The sequence below is a fragment of the Molothrus ater genome, chromosome 11, assembly GCF_012460135.2.
Source record: "Molothrus ater isolate BHLD 08-10-18 breed brown headed cowbird chromosome 11, BPBGC_Mater_1.1, whole genome shotgun sequence".
In the NCBI taxonomy this organism is placed as follows: Eukaryota; Metazoa; Chordata; class Aves; order Passeriformes; family Icteridae; genus Molothrus; species Molothrus ater.
Window position 1 is genome coordinate 10,470,166 of NC_050488.2, and position 26,139 is coordinate 10,496,304.

Genomic DNA, 26,139 nt, shown 5'->3' on the forward strand with positions numbered 1-26,139 from the left:
GCTGCTTTTTGACCCTTTTTCATAATTTCATTTTGTGGGATTGAGAGTGTATTCAAGGTGTGGCTCAGTCCAGCCACCTTCTCATCACTATCATCCCTATCATTCCTGTCTCTCAGCTTTGCTCTATCCTTGCAGGTCCAGGCTAATGTGGAGAAGTCCTTGACCCTCTTTGGTCAGCTCCTAAACAAGAAGCACTTCTTGCTGACCTTCATCCGTACTCTGGAGGCCCAGCGGAGCTTCTCCATGCGGGACCGCGGCAACGTGGCCTCGCTCATCATGACAGCACTGCAGGGCGAGATGGAGTATGCCACAGGGGTGCTGAAACAGCTCCTGTCCGACCTCATTGAGAAGAACTTGGAGAGCAAGAACCACCCCAAGCTGCTTTTGCGGAGGTGAGTGTCCCCCTGAGAGGCTGGAGATGTGGGACAGTGCCCAGGCACTTCTGAGCACAGTGCCATGAGCTGGTGTGCTTTGAGGATGCCACCAGTGATGGCTTTGGTGTTGGCTGTGGCAGTGAGAGCACTGAGTCTATGGTCAAGCATTTCCTTGCTTGTCTGTGTGCAAGTGTGAAAGGGATGCGGCCCTGGCCAGCTCAGGAGCACCCATGGGATGTTCTCACTCCGCTTTGGCCTGTGTGGGCTCGTGCTGCCTGGGAAGGAGACAGCAAGGTGCTTGCCAGCTGTTCAGGCTGGTTCCAGGCACTGTGGTGTGTGGCTGTAGGTCACCTGGACAAGGGAAGGTGACCAGGTGGTCCCCCACATCACTTGGCATGTGGGGCAGCTCTTGCCTTGCATGGTGGCTGTGTGGATGCCAGCGTGGGCTGGCAGCAGGCAGGAGTCCTCCCTTCCCTGCTGTCTCCTCAGGGCTTACCTGCCTTGCTAGTCACATGGGGGTTTTCCTGGGAAAGTCACTCAGATCTCTGCAAGCTGGGAGTCTCTCTGGGCCGGGGGAAGTGCAAGCAGGAGGCAGCCTGCCAAGCCCTGCTGTGAGTCTGCCTGCCCCATCAATATTTAACGATAGCTCTGAGCTCTCCTTCATCACGGGCTGATGAATATTGAAAGATACACCAAGTCCTGAACAAAAACTATTAATAAGCTCCACTGGTTTAGCTCGAGGCCCTCGGTGCCATCTTCTCCCTTTGCACGCCATGTGGTGCCTCCCCATGCTGACATCCAGCAGCCTGGTGCCACCAGCCTTCGTCAGAGATGCAGGGATGGCTGAGAGGCACAAGGCTGGCATGTCACCAGAAAGGCTCTAGAAACCCAGGGCATCTTTCAAAGATAAACTGATGTTCATGGCATGGCCAGACTGGACAACCTGTCAGGTTTTGTATGCTTGGCCCTGGGGAAACACCTGGAGAAGACCCAGGTGTGAGCTGGTCCCAGTTACATCCGTGTTGCCCATCTCGTTGCTTTCTTACTCTCTCTGTGTCATTTACATTACAAGGGTGCCCTAAATGTCTCAAAGCATCTCATTAGCATGTGTCAGAGGGGGTGTGTTGTGCTGATGGCTGTCTGGGAGTAGGGTGGGTATTGGAGGTGCCAACCACTGTTCCCCATCCCTGTCCCCTGACTGCATTCTTAGGCTCTTCTCTTCCAATCGTTCCTCCATAGCACCAGGTTTCACTGAAATATTTAGAATGCATTTCCAGCTCCTGAAGTAAATCAATAAAATATAAATAAAAGGCATCACAAGGAGGCCAGCAGCAGCAGTGACTGAGCCATGGCAGCAGCACAGGGGCAGAGCCCAGCCTGCAGCAGTGCCCAAAGACTGCCAGTCCCCAGCCACAATGCTCGAGGGCCATTGCAGTTAGGACAGGGATAAGTCCCCTAGCCAGCACCTTGCTTGTGCCTCCCTGAGTGATATTTAACAAAGAGACTGCTCTTGAAGCCATGGTGCAGAGAGCTGTGCTTCTCTATCTGTTTGATTAGCCTTGCTGTTGGGTGTGAGAGTGTGCTTACTGCCCAGGGCAACTGGATTAGCATTGATCTAACTGGGGAGAGCTGTTACTTATTTATTTGGTTGTTGGATAATCCCCCCATTGCTGTGGCATCTGGCTCTATCATGGATAAAGACAAACATCCTCCAGAGCCTGAGTGGTGGCACTTCAGATAAGCATTATGGGCTTGTCAGGTCCTTTCTAGGGCCAGGGAGGATGTCTGCTGAATAGCTGCAGTCCAATTCTCCCTTGGCTTTCTCTCCATGTCCCTTCTCCCTTTTTTTGTTCCCTGTGGTAGATTATTCTTTCCTGGTGGGGGCATGAAGCCTTCCCTTCCCTGAAGGCTCAAGTAATGCTGTCCTCAAATGGTTGGAGGAGGGCTCTGCTATTCCAGGGAGGACAAAAAGGGCTAAGCCCCATTAGCACAAGAGAAAACCTTGGAAGGGACCATATGACACTGAGTCAGCTTGAATAAACTCTGGGAAAGTGGATTTTCTGCCCCAGCCATCTGGTCTTTGGGAACTGCTCCTGGCCCATCTGCTGGGCATGGCATTGCAGTTGGGCAGTGCATGGAATTGGGCAGTGGGACTCCTTCTGGTGGCTCTAACATTTTGGGTCCTTCTGGATTTTGTTTTCTTGAGTCAACCATTTGTATTTGTTTCCCTGGGGCAAGAGGAATGCAGCCATGTCCCTGAGGTTATTAGTATTGCCTGTGCTTTCAGGACCATCTGCATTTGCAAGTGGCTGATCTGATAATTAATGGGTGGATAAGCTGGAGATTTTAGGAGTGAAGGCCACGTTAAAAATAATGGACATGTTAAGGGAGTTTTAATCTTATGGCAGAGAGATAAGGTGTGGTGCAGAGACAGGCATGTTAGCTGCACCTGTAGGGCTGCAGGGTTCACAGGGTCTGGTGTCACCCTCCATGTCCCTCTCTCTGCTGGTGTGGCACATCCTGGCTGCAGTACCAGCCCCACGAGGTCCCTCATTCTATTCACACATTTCACACCCATCCTGAGGGATCCTGCTCTCCCTTTTGTGCATGGTCCCCAGCAGACACAGGCAACTCCCTGGACCTTCCCTGTTATGCTGCTTTGGCATTTGTATTTGAACTGTGCTGTAGGAAACTAGGGGTAATATATAGGTTTTCTCAGGGCAGCTTTGGCTGCTTCCTTTAACTGTGTATCCAAAAGCTGAGAGGCACAGCTCCATTTTTAAATTTCTTTCAGAGCAAGTGGGTGCAGCAGTGTACACTTGCAAACTCGTACATCACCACCTCACTCCAAGGAGACACACAGCAACCCTAAACTTCACCATGCAGGCATGGAAGGGTTAAATTCCAAGCCTGGCACAGTGTCTGTGTTCCAAAAGTACATGGAAAACAAGTTTCCAAACACTGCTCTTATTCCCTCCTTCTTCAATGCTCTTGTTTTCAGCTGAATTAGTAGTGAGGATAAGTTTGATCAAAAATGTATTTGGGTCAAAGTTTCCAGACCTAAATCTGGTTGTGGCTTTAACCAAGGCCATGTACCAGTGGACTGGTGGTGGTCAATGTCCTCTTGCTCAATTATGGCTCCTGAACTTTGATGCTTTAGAGATCAAGGGCTGCTTTAGGGGTTGCAGGGGAGTCCCATGTCACCAGTACTGGTGCCCTGCATTGGGCAATGGCAATACTGAGTGCACTGCAGGACCAGGCAACAGCAGCTCCCAGGTGGGGAAAGGGGCTTCCAGCTAGGTCTGTCTTTGCCTGCAACCTCAGCCCTTCTTTCAGGTTGTGCTTTATCTGGGGAGCTTGAGGTACATTTGGGGACATTGTACTTGGCTTAGGTGCCTCCTACAATCCTCCTGTGGAGAGAGCTGCCTGCTTCCAATGGGACAACACAGAAGAAACAAAGTTCATTGAAGTAGAAGGTACCATGGAGAAGCAGAAAGCTTCTCATCCATCCCCTGGTGAGACTCCCAGTGGGACAAGGTTGAGCTTGTTGCAGTTCTCCAAATACACTGGAGACCAATTTGCTTTTTCTCTCCTGGGGGGCTGCTGAGGGGCAGGCTTTCCAGCAGAGCTTGTGCTGCCTGCTCATGCCCCTTGCTTTGAGCCTCCTTCCCAGATGAAGCCTTTTAAAGCCAAAAATAATTTAGCTACAGTCTAAGGGTGAGGTGGCAACGGGTGAGATCAGACACCTTTAATATTCTGTGCTGATGGCTTTGCTCTCTACCTTCCCTACAGAACGGAGTCAGTGGCAGAGAAGATGCTGACAAATTGGTTCACCTTTCTGCTGTACAAGTTTCTGAAGGTGAGTTGGGGAAGGGATGGCAACCCTGTGTGCACAGGGAGGTGGTTCCTGCCTCACTGGGCCAGGCAGCTTGCTGCCCAAAGCCCAGGCTGACATGGTCCTGAGCACTGCTGCTCCCTCCCAGAGCAGAGATTGCTTCCCAGATCTCTGTTTCCATCCTGATTTTCTGAGATGTGATTCTGGTCTCCTTTTTGGGAAATAGCTGAGATTGGGAAATGAAATCCAGATCGGGATTGCTTAATGCATAGTGGGTTTGAGATTTTAACAATGGTGCCCTGAGGAAAGATAAATCTGAAGCAACTCAGCTGAGTTTTGGAGTGGTCCCCATTCTTCTCTTCTTGCCTTTGCTTGTGTAACTCAGGAGGAAAAAGCCCTGAGAGCTGATCCTTCTGTAGGCATGGCTGTGATTGGGGCTGTTTCTCCCTCTTTGAGTTGTAGTTTGATGAGTTGCACTCTTCATGTAATGCTGCTGCTTTTCCTTCATCTCTCCAACACTGAGGTTCTGTGGTAGGTGAATTGTTTCCTGCAGGCATCTCCACCTCTGTTGCTGCTTCTCCTGACAAAGGTGTCCTGGTGGGGATGGATGCCTTGAGGGGCTTGTTGACATCCAGGGGCAGAGCTCTGAACTGCACCTGCATGAGGCTGCAGAGCCTTTTAGCTTTTATTCACCTGTTTCCAATTTCATCGGGGTAGGAGAAGAGGACACCACAGTGTAAGCTCTGTTTTTACCTCTGGTGCATCTACCCATATTGAGAATATTTATTCCATCAGCACCAGTGCTTCCACCTGCTTCAGCTGCACCACTTTCCATGCAGATTACACAGCAGCAGCTCCAGTGCATGGACTCCAGGCTCAGTCCTGCTGCAGCTTTGGGATGACTCCGATGGGTGAAGGATGCCTGCCATCCTGCTGCTGGTTTGTCAGGCAGCAGGGCTGTTTCTTGGGATCCTGCCTGGTGTTGGTGCAGTGAGACTGGGTGGCACACTGCTGTTTTTGTGGGATTTCATCCCTCATTAAGATAAAGAGGGTTTGAACTATTTCCAGCCAAGAGATGAGAGCGAGCAGGAGTCTCAGCAGAACTCAAGTGATCGTCAACGAGAGGTGATTTATAATATCACTTACATGCACTTGGCTTCTTGCCTCTGTCGAGGAATAGCCTGTATCTATGAAAATCTATCTAGCATGCTGGAGATTGCTTGCCAGGGGTGGCTGAGGAGAAGAGCTGTGCTGGTCATAGGGAGATGTCAAATCTCCCACTACCCCTTTGTGCCAGGGCTTTGTCCAGCAGGGCCCTTTTGCATCAGCAGTACCCAGTGGGATTGAGTAGAGCACTGGCAGAAGGCTCTTTGGGCTCTGTGAACTTGGTGGGACAGGCAGGAGTAGCTCTCCTTGTGGATAAACTCCTCCAAGGCTCCTTGGAGGAGTTCCCTTTGGCTGAGCAAAGTGCAGTGCACAGCCTATGAACACGCACAGCAGAGTTTGGGGACATTGTATTTGTGTGTGTGACCTGACATCCTTGACCTGTCCCTGGCTGGACTGGGCCATGTTCAGAAGCTATTTTGGATTAGCTCATGCACCACCAATGTCCTGCATCTGTCCTTGTCCCCCTTCAGAGAGGCTTCTGGGCACATTACCAGTTGTGGAGCAGGTCGTGAGGATAGGAGTAGCAGGTGAGAGGTGTGAGGATGGTGGAACCAGGGCAATGCCTCTTTATAAAAAAGTCCTTGGCTATACCATGACTTAGACATGAGAAAACACCTCCAGTGTCTGACTGGTAGCAGCAGGAGAAAGGTCTGATCCAGGTGCACCATTACAAGAGAAACATACACAGAGGGCCTGGATGAACTTTCTGGCTGTGAAATTTGTTACGCTGGGATTCACCTCCTTGGGACGTGGTTGAAACTCCACTCCCTGAGTCACTTGAGTTAAACTGGAAGAGACTTGAGTTGTGCTCATGCCCTCTTCTGGGTTGGTCGCACCAGAGGAGACCCACGAGGCTGTTCTCACCTGTCTCTGGAGAGTGAGGATCACAGTTGGCAGCAACAGCAGGAGAGGGCTGTGGAGTAGATGGAGAGTCTCACAACAGACAGCGTGCCAGCAGGGAAAGTGCCCCAAACTGCAGTAATTGTGCATGTAAATGAGGCAGACAGCCACTGGGTCAGCTCTCAGCAAACCTGCCCTGAGCAAAACAAGATAGAGTGGGTGAGGGATGGGGACAGGCACAGGACAGCCCCTCATGCCCAGGGCCAGCAGTGTGGTGAGCCAGCAAGGGCTGGCGCTTTCAGGAGGACCCTGAAGTAGCATTTATCAGACTCTTAATGAGACACCTCAGGGAAAGGGAGATAGATAAATCGAGACAAGTGCTGAAAAATGCACAATATTAGGTGCCTGATGAGCTAGATCTAGTCAGTAAGACAGTTTGGGAATTAGCTGTCTTGTCTCAGCCTGTTCCCAACATATAACATGGGCATGCACAGGGTGTCTGCAGCTGCCCTCCTCCAGCTCAGCTCACATGGAGAGCCCCCAGAGCTCCCCTCAGTCAGATCCACAGCAGTGAGCAAACTGCATAAGGGTGGCAGGGTGGGCACGGTTACATTTGAGGAACAGGCTGCCCTTCATCAACCTGAGGGACCACCTGGCCACATCTCAGTGGTCTCCTTCTGTATTTCACCTGATGGACTTCATCTCAGGTGAACTACCCAGCACTGGTTTCTTTGATTCCTATTCATTTTGTTGGTCTCTGTCAAAGATGATCCCTAAACCATCCTCATCTGCATTGTCCCAGTGAGCTGTGACCCACAGCAGCACCTTGGCCCTGGTCTTCAAGATCCAGTGGGGACAGTGAGGCTGGGAGTGAGGTGCTCCATTTTAAGGGTGGGATCTACACTAGGAACAGACAGAGAAGCCAGTGTAGGAAAGACTGAGCCCACCTCTCTTGGTGTGAATCCCTAAGGTGGGTGCAGAGCTGCTGATGTGGGGGCAGCAGCCATGTCTTACTGGAGAGGTAAAATCTGTGGGCTGAGACTGTAGCAACCATGGCAGATGGGAGCAGGAGTCCTGCTCCAAGCCATCCTCCATCCATACCACTTCCACAGACTTGGGATTTTCACAAGGAGTTTTTACAAGGAACCAAAAAGAGGAATTTAAGTCCTTCCACCAGAACCAGAGGGGTAGGCTTGGGGTGCCCTGGGACCCCTGGGCTCTCACCACTCTGCAGCCAACCTCGCCTTGCAGGCAGCCGGTGATGTGCAGCCTAGCACCCACTTGGGTCTCTCACTTTTCCAAGCTGACTTAATGAAGCCAAGTTTGCAAATGAAACATAATTTCAAAGACAGGCATGTTGTCGGAAGGTCTGGGGATGATGTATGCCTGTTCCTGCTCGTTAGCAGCTGTCTCTTTAATTACCGCAGATGCTAACGAGATGCTAACAGCATATGGTGACAGGGAGAGCAGCCGCACTTTGCACCAAAGTACAATTTATTTGTGAGGCGGCCGGGAGGGAGGGATGAGGGCTAGTGGGGCAAAATCTGCTGGGACTTCTCTCCATCCTCTCTGTTCCCTTTTTTCTCCCTTAGGGCTAATGCCTGCATCTGCAAGGGCTCATTGGCATGCAGCTCAGGGGACATGTTTGGGCCCCGGGTTATGAACGGGTGTCCGCTCCCTGTCCTGCTGTGCCAAATCCTGGCCCCAGGCTGGTTGGTGCTTCCAACCTTGGCAGGTCCTTTAGTGTTTCTGAATCCAGCATCCAGCTTGTTTTAGGGGGAAGTGTCTGGTCCAGTTTCCCTTTCCCTTCCTCACATGTATGAGATAGATGCTGATGTGACTCTGTCTGGTAGCTAAAGCTGGCTCTGAGTACAAGGCCTTGGCAGTGGAGATGTGTAGGTGGCAAACGGTTTAACTGCAGGAAACCTCATTGCCTGGTCCCCTCCATCACCTGGAGACTCAGGGTAGGGTTATCTGTGGCTTGCTCCCTTGCTTTTCTTTTGGGTCCCCTTTTCCAGTGGGTCTGGCTGGCTGTACCCAGCTGTCATTTGGAGAAACCTCCTTTGACCTTCTCTCATGTGAGACTGGGCTCCTGACAGGTGTCAGAAGTGCTTTGTGATGTCTGGGCAAGAGCCCCCAGACTGTCCCACTGCAGTGCGTCTTTTCCAGTCCTCAGGTGCTTTTCTTGTCTGGAGCAGCTCAAAAGACAGGCTGTATCCCATACTCAAGGTCTTCAGATTCAATCTGCTCTTCAGTAGACCTGAAATGACCATTTTTAGCTAATCTTTGGCTTGCAGAATGAGCAGAATTCACCCAGAAGTGTCTGGAAGCCCTGGGTATTTGAGGTTGATATACAAACAACTTCCAGTGGGTTTGGAAGGGGAGAGTGAGTTCACAGAATGAATTTTACCATGGACCTCACTCCTTGCAGTTTTGAGCAAGGGATGAAGACTTTTTATAATGCCATGTGTGGGGATTGATGGTGCAGGGCCACAGAAAACTTCTGACATGGTGGTGGTTCTTGAAAGGCAAAGCTGGTGCCTGACACCTTCTAACTCCTCTCTCTCATCTCCTCATCCCCCTGTCCCACAGGAATGTGCTGGGGAGCCACTCTTCATGCTCTACTGTGCCATCAAACAGCAGATGGAGAAGGGACCCATTGATGCCATCACAGGAGAGGCTCGCTACTCCCTCAGTGAGGACAAGCTCATCCGGCAGCAGATTGACTACAAAATGCTGGTTAGTGCAAGCAGAAGCCTCAGTGGTACTGGTGCTTGCCAGGACTGCCAGGTCCTATTTAACAAGATCTTGGAAGCACACAAAATACTTTTAGAGAGAGTTTTGTCTGTTGTTCTCTTCAGCATTCCTGGGGTGCCTCTCACCCTGTCTGAGTGGGGCCCATCTCAGACAAGGTCAGAAACAGGGCCTTTCCTTGGTAAGGTTTGATCTTGCCATGGGCCCAAGGAAGCCAAACATGAACCGAATCCTGCTCCAAGCAAACCCCTGGCAATGGCAGGTTTGGGTGGGAGATGCTGTTGAGTTTGTGCTATATGGAGCTCATGTTTGGTGGGGATCAAAGTTAGAGCTTTGAGGTTACTGCAGAGATGGAGAGATACTTCTCCTCTCTCTTCTGAGCCATGTCCTCTGTCCAGCTAAATGATAAGCCAGACCCTTCCCCTGGCTGAGCCTGCAGCTGGTTCTTCACCTGCAGCTCAGTCTCCACAGGGATGGTTTGGGAGGGGAGTGGAGTGTGCCTGGGCATTGCTTGTTCTCAACAGGCCTTGGTGCACTGGGCATGTTTGCTGGCCCAGGAGTCCTTCACTGACACTGCATTTCCCTTCTGGGAATTGGAGGTTTGAGAGTGGCAGGGAGAGGTGGAGAAAGGGAAGCAGGAATGTGCCGTGTGGCTACAACTCCACAGCAGCTCAGGAGGTGAGAAGGCACAGCCTGAAGACAGCTGTAGCCTTGTGCCTTTGGACCTGCCTTTGTAGCCAGTGTCTCACAGCCTCTCACTCGACCCTTTCTGACCCTGTGCAGACCCTCAACTGTGTGAACCCTGAGAATGAGAATGCCCCAGAGATCCCTGTCAAGGTGCTGAACTGCGACACCATCACGCAGGTGAAGGAGAAGCTGTTGGACGCTGTCTACAAGGGTGTGCCCTATTCCCAGAGACCCAAAGCTGGAGACATGGACCTGGGTAAGAGAGAGCCCAAGCACTTCTTTGGGCGGAACAGGGATTTGGCTAAGAGCAGAAGTGCCAATAAATCTGTGCAGGGCAGGAAAATCAACAGATCCTACAGAAGCACATTTGTGCTTGTTCAGTCCACTTTTCCCATGCTGGTGGCATTGACTGTGTGTGGGGAGCCTGACACGAGAGTGTGGATCCTGCCAGTGGAGGAGGTGGGGAGGAGAGCCTCCTTTAGTCTTCTGGGGTCTGAATTGCAGGCTTGAGGTGTCTTGAGACACCTTCAAGGAGGCCAGCAATACTTGAGAGCAGTGTTAATAGTCCTGTTCTTAAAGGTGGGACAGGGGAGTGGAGAGTAGCAAAGTTAACAGTCACCAGGGTCAAACTGGTGCTGTCTTTCCCTGAGTACTTGGATTTGTCCAACACATTGATAGCCATCAGCCTTGGGCCTCAGAGAGGGGTGGGAGCCCTCTTAAGCTGATGCCTTGGGACTGTGCTCTACCCTTGCCTTATCTTTGTACTCCTGTTATCCACTAACCACGAGCCCTTTTCCCTCATGGGGACAGAGTGGCGGCAGGGCAGGATGGCCCGCATCATACTGCAGGATGAAGATGTCACCACAAAGATTGACAATGACTGGAAGAGGCTGAACACCCTGGCCCACTACCAGGTAAGGCTCTCCATGATGTAGAACATGGAGCAGTCACCAGCTGCTTTGAGCTTGAGCATCTTTTCTCCCTCCTCAGCTTGGTCAGGGCCTGGGCTCAGCTCTTCAGGGCCATGGCCAGGAGGTCTGCAGTCCCTTTCCTGCCTCCACCTCATGTTTGTGCTCCTTTGAAATGGGGTGTTTCCAGGGTTCATAGAGGCTGTTTCCCACTCTGACCTTACTCTGCCATTTTCATGCTGACCTTCCTGGTGTGTTCCTGTTCTTCCCCTTCCCCCAGCTGTCACAGAGATATGTCAGGCTGCTTTGCTGGAGATGATGTCCCTGGGGTGGTGGCAGTGTCACTGCATCCCTCTGGGGCTGGTTTCTCCCTGTGCTGGGGCTGTTCCCCCTGTGCCTCTCTGGTGTGGCAGCCTGCTCAGCCCATTCCTGCCTGCAGGTGACAGATGGCTCCTCGGTAGCTCTGGTGCCCAAGCAGAACTCAGCATACAACATCTCCAACTCCTCCACCTTCACCAAGTCCCTCAGCAGATATGGTGAGTGCCCATGGGCATCCTCCTCTGGGCTGGCTGGGGAGGTGGCACTGGGCTGGGCATGTGGACCAAGGCACAGGGCAAGTGACTATAACTCATGTGAAAAAATCCTCCAGACTCCCAGCCCTCCTGCACAATTCTGCTACTTATTCTAGTGTTGGAGAGGGAGCAGGTGCCCTCAGAGCCATCTTTCTTTGCAGTGTGTTGGGCTCAGGGGAAAAAGGCAAATGTTAGATGGCTGCTGTTAAGGGATCCTTTCCCTTTTATTCCCCTGAAATCTAATTAAAATAAGCACAGAGGCACTTAGCACTTAAAAGAGCAGAGTTGAAAACACCCACGAATGTACTGGCAGGTGTACTTCAGCCTTGGTTTGGAAGGGAATAGTGTGATCAGGAAGCATCTGTGATCCTGGCACTTGTGTGCTGGGAGCAGGACAGGCTCTGCAGAATTCCTTCCATGGTTGTCCTGGCCCCTGTACATCAGCCAGGCTTGCGTGTGGCCCAGCAGGCTGTGAGGAGGTCACAGCAGAGCTCCCAGTTCATGGTGGCTGCAGATGCTGAATCCCAAAGCTCCTGTGGAGGGAAGGGGGATATGGGGCTGGTGGTGAGGCAGAGGTGGCAGGGTGGGAGCATCCCCTGTGCTTGCAGAGAGCATGCTGAGGACAGCCAGCAGCCCTGACAGCCTGCGCTCACGGACCCCCATGATCACCCCCGACCTGGAGAGCGGCACAAAGCTCTGGCACCTGGTGAAAAACCACGACCACATGGACCAGCGGGAGGGCGACCGCGGCAGCAAGATGGTCTCTGAGATCTACCTGACCCGTCTGCTGGCCACCAAGGTATGGCCCAGAGGCCCAGAGCTGGTGCCTGGCTTTGGAAATCTGGGTGGGGATGGGTAGTGATTTGGGTTGTCCAAAAGTGGTAAGCACTGCTCTTTTGTTAGCCTCCTGCTCTAGCACAGGAAGAAATCCTCACCTGATCTCTTTTCTGAGCTGGAGGTGAAGGGTTTGTGTGTTGAAACCATCAGTGAATATTCCCTGAGTGGATTTTCCTGTTTGCTCTTTGCACCTTTTGGTGTTTTTACTATTCCTTGAGCAGCTGCTGGTCTGCAAAGCAGCGATGCCCTGGCATAGCTGCCTCTTTGGTGTTTGGGGTAAAACTGCATAACTGGTGATGTGGGAAGGGTGATTACCCCAGGCATTTGGCACTGCAGCACGTTCCACTTCCCTCAGCACATACAACACTTTTTTGTTTTGTATGGTGTTTTTCTTGGTATACTTTTAGCATGCCAGATCATACAATGAAGGACATACCTCATCACTGCAGTGTCTGTTTCCCAGTATAAACCACTGAAAACCAGCAGGGTTACACAGACTGTACTGTGCTGCTTTTTCAGGTGTAGGAATAGAAGTTAAATTGGTTTAGAGGCTGACCATTAGTTAAAGACCCACCTCTCTGCTGGCCCAGGGTGTTGCTGAGCAGCCCTTTTCTCTTTCTCCTCCCCAGGGCACCCTGCAGAAATTTGTGGATGACCTGTTTGAGACCATCTTTAGCACAGCTCACCGTGGGAGTGCACTGCCCCTCGCCATCAAATACATGTTTGATTTCCTGGATGAACAAGCTGATAAGCATCAGATCAATGATTATGATGTCAGGCACACCTGGAAGAGTAACTGGTAATGGAGAAGGACAGTGGGCTGGGGGGTGGGCTAACAACATCACAGCTTCCAAGCCCTCCCGCAGGGAGCAGAAATATGAACCTGGAAATGATCCAGGACAAGAGAGGCCCATATCTCTGTATTTAGGGTGTGGGTAAATCCCTTGCATGCCTTCCTTAGCAGAAAAAATCCCAGGAATGCAGTTCTCCCTCAGCCCTTCCCCAGATCCCAAGCACCACGCTCCCCCTGATGGCTGCAGTCAGTGGCTCAGGGCTCTGTTCCCATCTCACCTTGGCCTCTCCATCCTCCGGGCTCCTCCCGGGATGCCAGCCCCAATTCTCATCTCTGCTGTCCTGAAGGTGTTTCCACACTCTTGCTGTCACTCAGCTGTGCCCAAATTTGTCAGCAGAGCTCTGTGTGCACATCCTCCCTGCCCTTGCCTGCAGAGCCAGCCCCTGCTCTGCTGATTGCTGGCTGAATGCTGGGGCGGGGCAGCCTGTGACACTCCTGGGTGCTGTGCTGGGGCTTCTGCAGGTGTTGGCTCCTCAGCCCCCTTTGGCATTTTTCATTTCTGCTGCCTCACTGATTTCATCTCTCTGATTTTACTGTGACTGGAGACGGGTACGTATGTTCCCTGTGTCTGGCATTTGTTAAATGGCAGCCAAATCGCTTTTGTGTAGTTCAGTAACTGTTTGCAATTAGCAGGGCAGGAAAAGAAACATTTTTAAATGGAGATGTGAGAGCGTGGAAGTGCTTGGAACTGATTTATAACTCAGCTTCCTATATTAAAAGAAGGAGTGAAAGGCAAGGGAGGAAAAAAGCCCCACTCTACAGGGGCTGGGCACGCAGGCTCTTGCATACTAATGCCTGTGCTTATCTCTGGGCGCTAATTCGACATGTGGAGCTAATTTCTCCAGGCCATTCCCTTCACAAATGAAATATGTACATGCACCCAGTACCCTCATTAGGAAAGTCCTGGGGAACAAAGTGTGTTTTCTTTAAGATAAAAGCATTCACTGAATGTAGGTGCTGGGGGATGACAGAGTGAGGAGGATTTCTGATGGGGGAGGCTCTGAGGTGCTCCTAGGAGAGGAGAGGGCCAGCAGGATTGGGAAGGGGAGCCATGGAGGGTGGCATGTGTGTGTCAGTTTGCAGCAAACAATCCAGTCGATGGCTCGCCAGGAGACCTGCTGTCTCTACAGCTGAGAGCTTTATTTCCAGCATCTGAGACCACCTAAATTTTCCTCTGGTGTTAAATGTGCTAATGAGTCCCTTGAGGAGTCCAGCTAACTCCCTCCTCTGCCACGGGAGATGTGTGAAATGCCACACAGTGCCTTCAAAAGGATTATTAATGTAGGAGAAAGAGACCATGTCTGATTTGACCCACGGGCTCTCCAGTGAGAGTGGATCCTTGGAGAAACCACAGATCTGCACTGCCCTGGTTTGCCTTTGGGGATGTTGGCAGTGCTGAGGAATTTCTTCATGGAGAACTGCAGCCTTGTTGGGGTGGGCAGGGGGGAGTGGCCATTTACCCAGGGTGTTTGCATCCCTGGAATGCTGGAAAAAGCAACCTGCCCAATTCTGGGTCATGGGAAGCTCCTCCACAACTGGAGGTGCATGTATGTGCCAGCTGCCCTGCAGGGTGTGGTTCAGGTGCTGACTTCTATTTCCTTCATCCCTCAGTCTACCTCTACGTTTTTGGGTGAATGTGATTAAAAACCCCCAGTTTGTGTTCGACATTCACAAGAACAGTATTACTGATGCCTGCCTATCCGTGGTGGCTCAGACATTCATGGACTCCTGCTCAACTTCTGAGCACAAGCTAGGAAAGGACTCTCCCTCCAACAAACTACTGTATGCCAAGGACATCCCCAACTACAAGAGCTGGGTAGAAAGGTGAGTAGACTTGGCAATAGCTCCTTGCTTCTCCTGGGGGACCTGCAGTGGATGCTCATGGATGTGGGGATGTGGGTTGTTGGGAGGGCTCCTCTTGGTAGCTGACTGAAGCAGGACTGTACTAATGCTCACACAAGATGGTCCTCTTGTTTGGGGGATGATGCTTTCTCATGATTGTCTCCTAAAATGAGTTTGCAATGGTTGTTTTAAAGAGCCGTTTATGACTTGCTTAAGGGGTGCTAAAAGCAACCTCCACTATTAGGTTGTCTGATGTTTTCTGTTGTAAAAACTTGGTCTGTACTAGGGAATTACTAACACCTCGCTTGATTGCTTTTGAAGAGCGGTGAGAACTCAGCCTTGGACTAGAGAAGTGCTTTTTTTTGTATCACAACAATACATGCAGGTTTTGCTGAAATGCTTGAAAATTATCATTTCCCAGTGCTCAGGCTGCAGTCTCTGTGCTGAGGAGCAGGGAGAGGAGCAGGTCCCCTGACATCTTCCAACATCTTCCACCTTCCCTGTTAGCTGAGGAGAGATGTCCCTCTGTCCTGCTGAATTAATGAGCTGAGGAGAGATGTCCCTCTGTCCTGCTGAATTAATGTAGTGTTAAAGGTTCAGGGTTTGAATGAGACTGTTTGCAAATTGATGCACTCAGGCATAATGCTGTGTTTAGCTTTATCCTTTTGGGAGAGAAACCTAGGAGATGTCCTCCAAAGCCCTCCAAACAGAGCTACGGTTAAAATGTTGCCATCTTGTGAAGTGGAACTTCTTGAAACTTAAAAAATGGAAGATTTCAGGTTGCTGTTGCAACTTTTCCTTGGTGATGATGTGCTGGGCTAAAGATGATTCTTTTTTCTTAACTGAGGGCCCTTTTTCAGCATCTTCACCAAATACAGAATGAACTAAATGAAGGATGACCAGACAACAGTAAATGTCATATTTTCTTGTTTGCAAGGGTGGAACTTTGTAGCCTAAATCATCCTTGGGTACTGTTTGTACACAGATATTTTTGTTGTGCCTTGGCATGCTTGCTGTTTCACAGGCAAGTACAAAGACAAGTGTCTTCCCTCGAGGAAGGAAGGGCTTGGATCAGAAGGAAAGGTGCCCCTGAAATATGATGCCTGAGTTGAGAGATGAGCTGCATTGTAATAGGAGGAAGTTCTTTGCATGGGGCTTTGGAGTGGGGTCCCATAGGAACATCACAAGTTTCATAAGGTGAATTTCTCTGACCTTGCCATCTCTATGACAAAAATATTCAGCTCTGTGTGTGTGCCTGGAAGAAAAAAGGTATACAACATTTCAGAGTTAACCATTGGTCTAGACATTCTGCATCCCTGAGGGAGGAGGTGGGAGATCTCAGTGGTGACAGATGTTCCTGCCATTGCTTACCTCCAGTATGGTCCCAGAGGCAGATGAGCAGGGGGCAGAGATGTCCTGTGCAGGGGGTGACTGTGTCTACTACTGGTCCTCTGCTGCAGGGATTTATGGCATAATCAGCATTTCTGGCTTTTGGCACAGTTATAGTCAGAAAGCTTTGCAGAGGAGGGATGGGAGTGGTGTGGGGGTGGCTGAGTGGGACTGCCAGTCCCAACAGCAGGTCTGTCTGCTGCTGTGGCTCAGGCACCAGCTGAAAAAAGGGCATCCTGCCAATCTGAGGCAGGAATAGCACAGGGAAGGGCTTAGGAAGAGGGAAACCTTCAGAAACCCAAGGGGACTAGTGCTGGGGTCATAGGTGTCCTCTGGAAATGGATGGTGTGACTGGAATCCTGGTCCATGTGAGCCATGCGCACTTGTATTGAAAAATGATGGTTTCTTCCCATCTTGTATGTCATGATAACACCTGGAGCGTGAAACTGCTGCTTTAGGAAATGTCACTCTGGGATGTGAGATCTCTCTGGGGGTGTAGGAGATGCCTGGTTTAGTCACAGGTCCTCACCTCAGACCACTGCTCTCCTGGCAGCATCCAGAAATTCTCTTGCATCATTTTCTGGGTATGAATGAGTGTCTTTGTGAAAACTGCCCAAGTAGTTTATCACTAGTTGAGTTCAGTGCAGTGGGATGGAGTGGGTCCTCATATTCATCTTCTCAAGTGGTCTTGCTGCCATCTGCTCCTGTCCGAGTGCTTCAGCAGTGTTCCATCTCAGTGTTCAGCTGAGTGGTGCTAATCACTGTACCAGAAACTTTACCAAGTGGGGAGTCATGAGGAGCAAAGCAAACCTGAGAGAGGCTGGCACTCTCTGTTTCCAGGTGGAAATGCTGGTAATACTGCTCCCTGGTAGCAGCCAGAGCTTGTTTGCTGTTGGTGGAGTTTCTTTTAAAATGAGGTTTGTGGACACAACCCTGGCTTCCAAAAAGTCCTCAGCAGCCAGTCCACTGGTGTGTCTGCTTGGTGTAACTCTCCTGCTGTTGGGATGGTGCAGCTTTGTCCTCTCAAGGTTGTGATCAACATCCTGTTGGATATTCTGTTTTTCCACTACCACAGCACATGTATTGCTGCAGGGGCAGGATGTCACCTTGTCATGTGTTCACAACCTAAGTATTTAACTGAATGCAAAGGGCCATTGTTGGCTTTAGGGACATGGTGACCTTAGGAGAGTAGTAGGAAAACCTTGTGTGCTACTGCAGGTGTGGAGGGTCCTGGTGCATGTAGTTTGGTGGAAAAACATGCCAATGGGATGGGAAGGACAAAAAATGTGTAGGTTAGGAGAGGGTGGAAAATCCCTTAGAGCAAGATTGCTTGGCTTCTCAGCATCGTGAGCAGAATTGGACTGAGCTGGGTGCTGCTCCATCAGGAGCACATTCTTAACTGTGTTGACTGCTCTGTGGGGTGCTCAGAGACCTCTTAGTGAGCAGTGTTAAAATGGGTGAATGTATCTCACTGCTTGGAGGAAAGATGCTCTTCACTTGCCTTTCCAGTGGCTGTTCTCTGTGACCATTGTGGTGGGGACCTGTCCCTTCCTGCCTGTCCCTGTTTCTGACCCACCCCTCTGTTCCTCCCTGCAGATATTATGCAGATATAGCTAAAATGCCAGCGATCAGTGACCAGGACATGAGCGCGTACCTGGCGGAGCAGTCACGGTTACACCTGAGCCAGTTCAACAGCATGAGTGCCCTGCACGAGATCTACTCCTACATCACCAAGTACAAGGATGAGGTAAGATGTGGTGAGGCACAATCAGGTCTCAGCTGCCACTTGAGTCCTTTTGTCCTTGTTTCTGCAGTCCCCTGCTTTTTCCTATAGAAAAACGCTCCATGAAATGTGGAATAGTAACATATTCCGCATCTGTGCTTGGGCTGCTGGAGAAAGAAAGGTTTGGGAGGCATGAAGCCAGGAGCTGGAGTGGGCAGTGCTCACTCATTCCTCATATTTTCTGCAGTGAGTAATGTGGGAAACACCTATTTTTCTACACATTTGGCACATGAGCTCCACGAGGCTGCAGAGTTCCCAGCATTATCTCAGCGTGCTTCCCCTATCCACTGCCACCAATCCTGCACCATGGTGGTACCAGTGCTGTGGAACTGTACAGGTGGTGTTTGGCTCCTCTCCCCAGAGATCTTAGAGGATGTGGTGGTCTCTCCAGTGCTTGTTTTGTGAATGTCAGTAAGGATGGTTAAGAACTCCTCTGTTGTAATTGATACAAATTAATTTCTCAAAACTCTGCTCAAATCCGCAGCCTACACCTTATTAAAGCAATAAAATATGTAACTACAGTAAAATATAGGTCTATACACATAGCAGGATAGTACAGATTTTATTGTCCCAATAAAGGAGTTGATGACTATATTTGAATGGTGGCTAATTTAAGTGACAGAGTGCCAGAACATCTTCCCACTCAGCCAGGAGAGGAAATGGGGTGCCTGTTGTTCCATGCAGCAATCCAAAGAGGCTTCTCCCAGTGCTTCTTTGATGTGTGAATTTAAGGGGTCCATAAGCAAGTTGCAGCAGACCTGGCTCCTGGGTTTAAGGTCAGCTCTGGGATCACGGTGGCCAATATCCTATGGAGCTCAGTGCTTTACAGGAGGGAAGAGGAGATCCTGGTTCTTGTGAAGATGCTGTGTGGTGGTCACCATGCAGCTGGTGGCCATGTACTGATGACCATGCTGCTGGGACCTCTATGCCAGTCCTTAGATGATTTTGGATATCACATCCCCAAGGCCCCTGTTGCTCTGGGAAATGGATTGGCCATGAAGGGCTTTTTGGGGTTTTACAGTTTGTACACAGTTCTGTGGCTACCATGAGAGTGAAAGTGGAGCAGTCTGGAAGATCTAGATTTGCTGTGGTCCAGCTATCATCCTTGAGCCATCATCCAGTGCTCACTTCCTCCTGGCTAAAAGTCCTACAATCCTTAAATAAATCCTTCAAGCCCCGGGTGAGAGCATGGAGGGGACCATGTGAGATGAACCCATGGCACTAATGAGCTGCTCTTTAGGGGCACAGGTCCTCTTCTTGCCTGCCAACAGCAGCCTGACATCTGTTGAGTGTCTTGCTGTTGCCTGCTCTCTGAGCATCACAAGTGTGTTCACAGCTCTCAGAAACTTCTTTTATTATTTGTAATGGGATTAATAAATCGCAGCTGTTCCCTTTGTTTGTTTTCATCATTAAGCACAATTATATGCAGCCCGATTGCACCCTCTTTGATGCAAAATGGGAGAGAATAATTTTTCCTGTTGTTCAGTGCAATAATATGCTGTCATTGGCTGTGAATGAAAATCATAATTAATTTTCATTTGGGTACTTGCATCTTGGTAATCAGTGGTCCTGGCTCCTTACAGCAGGTGACAAACCTGGGTGTCTCTACACTCAGCACAGGTTTCCTTTGACTGCATTGTTTCCATAAGGCTGAGATAAGAGAGGAGTAAATAAATGCATGGGCAGTTTGGGAATCATTTGGCACCTCAGCATTCCAGGATACACCTCTGTCTGGTTGGGAGAGGCAGAGGAGGCAGGTAGGGGGAATAGGCTTCCCTTCACTTCTCTGACCAATCTCATTTGGTTCCAGCTCAGGCACCTTTCAGGCATGTGGGGTTTTGATTTCTGTGTGTCACTACAGGTATTTTACTCTGTGTGTATAATGAGGGCTGAGAGCATCTGTGGAGATGGATGGGGGGGGAGTGTTCCCACTAGCAGGTTTGTGGCAGAATCTATGAGTTCTTCCCAGTCCAGCTGCTGCCCTGGGATGTTGCTGCCAGAGGAGGTAAATCAGATGTGTTCAGCTGATGCTGGTGATATTCCCCCTCCTCAGGAGCTGACACCAGTGCCCAGATGTAGCTTTCCCTTCTCTTTTTGGGGGACACTCCTGATCAGGCATCTCTTGCTGCCCCAGGAGACAGAGGCCAGCCTGGTCCTGCCCCAAAATAGCCTGGGGGAGACCCAGTCTCCTGGTGGTCAGAGGCTGGTTGTGGCAGTGTGGTGGATGCTCCTCAGCGTGCTCTGTCTGCCTCTCAAAAACTCGTCAGCGCTGCAGCAGCTCTTAATCAAAGGGAGCTGATTCCCCATTAAGAAGTTACCTGTAGGGCTCCTGATGGACTTTGCCTGCCTCCTAGTAAGTCTATTAATTATACAACAGTTGGTTTCCAATTATGCAGCCAATGAAATGGTTAATCAAGTCCCCTTTGACGGATGCCTTGATATATAATTGCAAAAAATTTGCTCTCTCAACTAGCTCACCCGAGGAGATGAGATTTCTGTCAGGTTTGTTTTTTTAAATCAGCTTTTCTGCTCTGCTGGCATGATGTTACTGAGACGAGACTCCTGGCTGCTGGGAGGGCAATTGCCCCTTTGTTTTACACTTTGTTACTCCCTTTTCCCTACTCTGAGTCTCATTCTCTATGCTAGTCCTTCCCCAGCCCTGGGGGCATGGTCACATCTAGCCCAGGGCAGGGGACTGTCCCTCCAGCCTGCAGTATATCATCCTTATCAGCAGCTTGTTTAGAGAAAGGATTTCAAGGGAGGAAAGTCATTCTCAGGTGTCTGTGGGTGCACCCCTTGAACAGGACTGGGGGCTCCCAGGCTTTGCTGGTGCATCTGTCTGATGTCTCCTTCCATCACCCCACTGTCCCCCAGTTGGGATGAAATGAGACAGGTTTTAACACTGGTGGCAGCTGAAGCCTTGTGGATTTGGTGTTTTTGTGCATGTGGAACCAGTTCATGGTTTGATTGTGGTCTCTGAAACACAACCCCTGCTTCCCTGAGGCGTTACACGATTGTTGGAGTCACAGACATGGTGGGAAGGTGTCATTGGCTTGGATTTGGGGTTCACAAACAAACAACAAACAAACAAACGTGTTTGTGTTTTCTTCATTTCCCCATTGCAAGTTGGCTCCTCATTAGTGTCAGGCAGGTCCCTGGTGTCACTGCAGACCCTTTGGGAGTCCCAGTGGGCTCGATTTGGGGATGCACCACTCACAGTGGCGTCTTTCACCTTGCACTTCCTCTGGCTCTGTTGGAGTACAAAAGCACTTCCTGTGGGGCCACATCCCCATGTCCTGATGCCATCAAAGAGTCAGAGTGCCACAAGGATCCACTTTGGGTAGGAGGGCACCTCCTCACTGTCTCCTCCCGTCTCTCCCCAGATTTTAGCTGCGTTGGAGAAGGATGAGCAGGCCCGGAGGCAGCGACTGCGGAGTAAGCTGGAGCAGGCGATCGACACAATGGCCTTAAGCAGCTGAGAAGGCGGCGGCAGCGCCAGCGTCCGGCAGCGGGGCGGCAGGACGGACGGACAGATGGACGGATGGACAGAGGGAGGGAGGGAGGAAGGACCGGCCAGCGGCAGCCGCGGGCACAAGACTTTGGGGCTGGGACCGGCCGGGCCCGCGGGAGCTCCCCACGGACACCCAGAGAAACCTCGCGCTTAGCGGAACAAACCACAAACCCCGAGGGCAGCAGCAGCAGCAGCAGCGTCCACGGAACTCCCTGACCCACAGACAAAGCCCCAGCCCCACGGCAGGCAGCAGGGACCTTGCAGAGAGGCCACGCGGGTGGAGGAGAAGGGGCTGGCCTGCCCCACGGACCTGCTGGGCAACCCTGGCCCGGGCAGAGCCCCTGAGCCCGCACGGAAGGAGGGTCGGGACCGCGGGGCTTCCTAGGAAGGCGTTTGGATGTTGTTGTTACTTTGGTGAAGGGAGGGTGGGTGGGCTCCTATTTTTACTGTACTTGACTTGCTCTCCCTTCCTTCCCCCCAGCTGTCCACCCCCTCTCCTCCTCCTCCTCTCTCTTTTTCTGTCTCTGCCCCCTTCTCTCTCTCTCTCTGGCCTTCTGCCACTAGTGTTAACTGCTATATTTGCACAATTTACACGAGACAAACAAAATTTTTAATTTAAAGGGAAAAAAATTATAACAAAAAATGGGAGGGGAAAAAATATTCCGAATTTTTTGCAACAAACTAACAAAAACAATTTTAAGAGATAAGCTAAAGGACTGATGCTGGGGAGATTTGGGGTTGGGGCTTTAGGGGTGGGCAGGAAAGGGAGCTTTGATATTTCTAAAATATGTCCTGTGCCATGTTTTATTTGAATGTTGTTTAGTGCGAAAAAAAAAATTGAAGAAAAAAAAGTTGGGAGTTTTGTTAGCTGGATAGATGCTGTTATTTTAATGCTGCTGAGTGGTTCTGGAGGTCAAAATCAGAGAGGAAGGGAGATCCCAAGGCTGGTTTTTCTTTTCCTGGGTGATTGCTGAGGGATGGTTGGTGTTTTGTTGAGCTTGTCCTTGTTTTCCCGGTTCGGTGGCCGTGGGGTGGTCTGGGCAGTGCTGCCTGCTCCTGCCTGTCCTGGGATGATGTGGGGTGGAGGATGGCTGTGGGGCCTTGGGGGCTGTCAGGAGGATTGATGGAGAGCCAGCCTGGCTTTTTGTGTCAGATTCTTTGGCACTGGAGCCGCCTTAACAAAGCCCCTTTACGTTTATTTTTGACCATCATCTTTTTGTGCTGATGCAGGGGAAGAAACCAGATCCCCAGTGAAGGGGGAGGCAGCTCCTCTGCACTCCTGACTGGGATCCCCCTGGCAAACCCCACTGGGTTCCCAGCCCATGCAGGGACTGGGATTCTGGGTGCCATGGGGATGTCACCTGCTCTTTCACCTGGGGAGCCCAAATGTGTGCAGGACCTTCCACCCAAGACTGACCTTTCTTTCTCTGTCTTTTCCTTCTTTCTCCCCCTTTCTCTCCTTGCTGTCACCCTGTCTCCCCTCCGCTGCCTCTGCCCTGAAGGGGCTTCGCTGGGGACCTGAGGTCTCTCCCTCAGCTTCCCCCTTGGAAATGTCAGTTCCTTGTGGGTTTGTGCTTTCCAGAGATGAAAAGGTGCTGAATGCTGCCCTGAAGGGCAGCAGGTGACCAAAAACTTCCAAAAAAAAGAGCAAAACCCTTTCCTTTTCTGTACTGAGAGCTCCTGTCACTGCCCAGGCCACAGCACATGGGGCCACACTCTGCCAGGAGCGGATGGCTGTCAAAATCCAAGTGGAGAGAAGCCCAGCTGATTTCTGTCCATTCCCTTAAATTGCAAGTTAAGGGGGGGGAGAGGGAGAAATAATGAAGTTTTTAATTAAAAAAAATAATAAAAGTGTGTATATATATATATGTGGTTACAATCTAATTCTCATGCCCCAGTGGGGTGCTGTATAGTTAACTGAAGGAGAATTGAACCAATATAAAAATGAGATGAATTTACACAGCCAGTTAAAACAAAACAAACAACCACTGCAAAAAAAAAAAAAAAATTAAAAAAGGATACCAAATGGTGTGGAAGGAACTTCCAAGCCTTTCTCACCATGCAGAACAACCGTTTGAAGCCTGCACATCTCTCATTATGTTGTAATTTTGTTTGGTTTTGTTTTGTTTTAATAAGGAGGGAAAGGAGAGAAGATGCTGATTAAAAAAAGAAAAGAAAAAAAAAAAAAGATGACAAAAGAATCCAACCACAACAGCAAAACTGTTTGAAAAAGAATTTATAGTTGTTTCTCAAACCTACAAACCCTGAGCTGTCGCTGGATTTCTGAGAGCTGTGGGCTGTTGCATGACTGTGCTAGATTTTAGTCTGAGTTGATCTTTTTAAGAAACAGAAGAAAAAACCCATAAAACAAAGAAACTGCGAGTATTGAATATTAGAGGTTTGTTTAGACCTGTTACCTATTTTTTTTTTAAATTTGAAATTATTTTGCCACTTTCTCGTCCAAAAGAAAAAAAGAAAAGAAACAGCAAAAAGAAAGACTTTAGAGGTTCACATCTCAAATGTGGTACTTGGAGAGCCTTAAAGGACAGCTGTGTGCCCTGTGCTGGGGCCACTGCTGGCTGCCAGCATCTCTCTGGGTGCTCTGGTGGGACAGAACCCTCTGGGGTCCCTTTGTAGGATTCACTGCTGCTGTGGTGGGGTGGAGGGGTGCCTGCAGTTCCCTTTGGTGCAAAACTTCTTCCTTGTGGCATTGCTGGCGGCCTGGTGCTGGTGGAGGTCCTGGAAATGGCGCGGAGGATGGTGGCAATGCATCGGTGATCGCTGCGGTGTGATGGAAGGGGAGCGATGCCTTTGGGGTCTCTGTCCAGGACTGGAGAGGGTTCTGCCTGTTGCACTGGTAAGAGTGTCTTGGGGAGCTTTGGTTGCTGTTGGGGCAGCCAAGCACATGGGTTTTGTGGTGGTTGAGAGGGGATGGAGATGTGTTTCCAAGAACACCTCCCTGAAAATTTCCTTTTTGACACAGAGGGCTGGAAGCACTGTTAATTGCTGAGGTCTATTAGCCTGTAGCTTTCCCATCACCAGTGCTGTGGGTGTCCCTCAGCCAGCCTGGAGGGACAGATGAGTTTTTTGACCATGGTGGGTCTGAGATGGATTTGGGCAGCAGAGAGGCTCCTGGGGGGTGTTCATGCTGGGCAGGCTGGCAGTGCCATGGTGTGGCTCTGCTTTCTGGGCTCCCCTTGTGCTGTGACCTGACTCTTCCAGCCCCCTGGTGATGCTGACTGCCCGTGATCCTTGGGATGAGTTCCCATTGGCTTCCTCCTGGAGAGCTTTGGGGTGTCTGTGGTTTGCTCAACTGAAGGGTGCCCCAGCAGCTCCTCACTGCTCAGGGGTCCCCTTGCTGCCCCTAACAGGGAGGGTGCTGGTCAGTGGGGTGGGCACTGCAGTGCTGCCTGCAGCCTCTGGTGCTTCTTGGTGCTACCTTTGCCTTTCGCATGATGCCCAGCGTCCTTAATTGTGCCAGGCAGCTGCCCACCCTCCCTTGACCAGCCTGGTGGGGTCAGAACTGGCCCTGTCAGACCCTGCCTCGAAAGGGGAAAAGGTGTGGAGAAGCTGGGAAGCATCCACAAGACCCCTCTTCCTGCTGGTGTAGCCTATGCCCCAGAATGGGGTGAGATGGAGAAGCACCCCTTGTTGTGAGCCTGCACTTCCAGAGGCAGCTGCACCGTGCAGGTTGATCCCCCACCACTGCAAGCAAAGGGGTCCCTCCCTGCTCTTATTGCCTTTTCCTTCAGTTTGGGGTTAAAACATGTGCAGTCCTGCCTGGCAGTGTCCCCCCTAGCAGGAGCCCCATGTCACACCCAGAGCTGTCCCTGGCCCAGCCTGGGGACAGGGAGCAGGGGGATAGGTGGGGACCCCTGCAGGCTCACCTGCTCCTGACCAAAGCGCACAACAAGCTGTCCTTTAAGGAAGCAGGGGGAAAACCCAAGGTGGGCCCGGAAAGAGGCAGAGAATTCTGGTAGTTTTAGAAAATTAAATGGGGAAAAAAAAGAATCACACTCTGGAGTCCTGATTCCCTTTCTGTGATTGTTTCAGACTTGAAGCAACAGGCCAGCATGGCTGGTCAAGCGCCCTTTGATCGTGTAAATATCCTGCTATTTCCTATTTTAATGTTCTTCAGATTTAGTACTTGTAAATAAACACATGCATCAAGGAGAGATTAAACATTTTTGCTAAAGCTGGTGTTTTGCCTGTGTTTTTGGGGGTGGTGTGGGTGCGTGGAGCAGGCAGCTTTGGGAGCAGTGGGCAAAACTGTGGCTGTGCTGGGGGGATGTGGTGCAAAATAGCATCACGACGTGCCAGCAATGCAGTGCATGCGTGGCTGTGGGGTTCCTGAGGTGTGGTTGTTAACACCCACCAAAGGAGCTCCAGACACTCATCAGCCCATTTCCTGGGTGGCTCATGTTAAATGGTTTTAAACCATTTGATTTTACTCATCACCTTTCAAACTGCTCAGAGCTGCTGGTCAGACGCACAGGAGCTGAGCCTGCCACGCTGCAAGCACAGAGAGGTAGATACCTGCCTGACTCTTCTGCCACTCATTGGGGTCCATGGGAACCAACCAGGGCTAGGGCAGCTTCACTTCTACCCCTTGGACCTCCTGGCCCTTCCTCTCCTGGGACATAACAGGGTGACAGCACAAGTGCTTGGGAGGAAGTGCACGATGCTGAGATGATGCTGCAGTTGTGTCTCTACAGGCTCTGCATGCCACAGGGGCATCTTCCAGCTCCTGATCCTTGTCTTTAAAGCTGTGTCACCCTGTAACTCTG

At 50.7% G+C, this 26,139-nt stretch overlaps 1 protein-coding gene across 1 annotated transcript in view; it reads left to right on the forward strand.

Moving 5' to 3' along the window:
* The window catches only part of PLXNA1 (plexin A1), a 115,578-nt gene extending 90,031 nt beyond the window's left edge, over positions 1 to 25,547 (forward strand). The window contains exons 22-32 of the mRNA XM_036390740.2: positions 136 to 392; positions 4,167 to 4,233; positions 8,809 to 8,955; positions 9,754 to 9,913; positions 10,468 to 10,571; positions 11,005 to 11,101; positions 11,746 to 11,936; positions 12,604 to 12,773; positions 14,439 to 14,651; positions 17,655 to 17,805; positions 21,225 to 25,547. Coding sequence (XP_036246633.1) covers positions 136 to 392; positions 4,167 to 4,233; positions 8,809 to 8,955; positions 9,754 to 9,913; positions 10,468 to 10,571; positions 11,005 to 11,101; positions 11,746 to 11,936; positions 12,604 to 12,773; positions 14,439 to 14,651; positions 17,655 to 17,805; positions 21,225 to 21,320 — 1,653 coding nt within the window. The 3' untranslated portion in view covers positions 21,321 to 25,547. The remainder of the gene's footprint in view (positions 1 to 135; positions 393 to 4,166; positions 4,234 to 8,808; positions 8,956 to 9,753; positions 9,914 to 10,467; positions 10,572 to 11,004; positions 11,102 to 11,745; positions 11,937 to 12,603; positions 12,774 to 14,438; positions 14,652 to 17,654; positions 17,806 to 21,224) is intronic.
* The last annotated feature ends 592 nt before the right edge of the window (positions 25,548 to 26,139 follow it).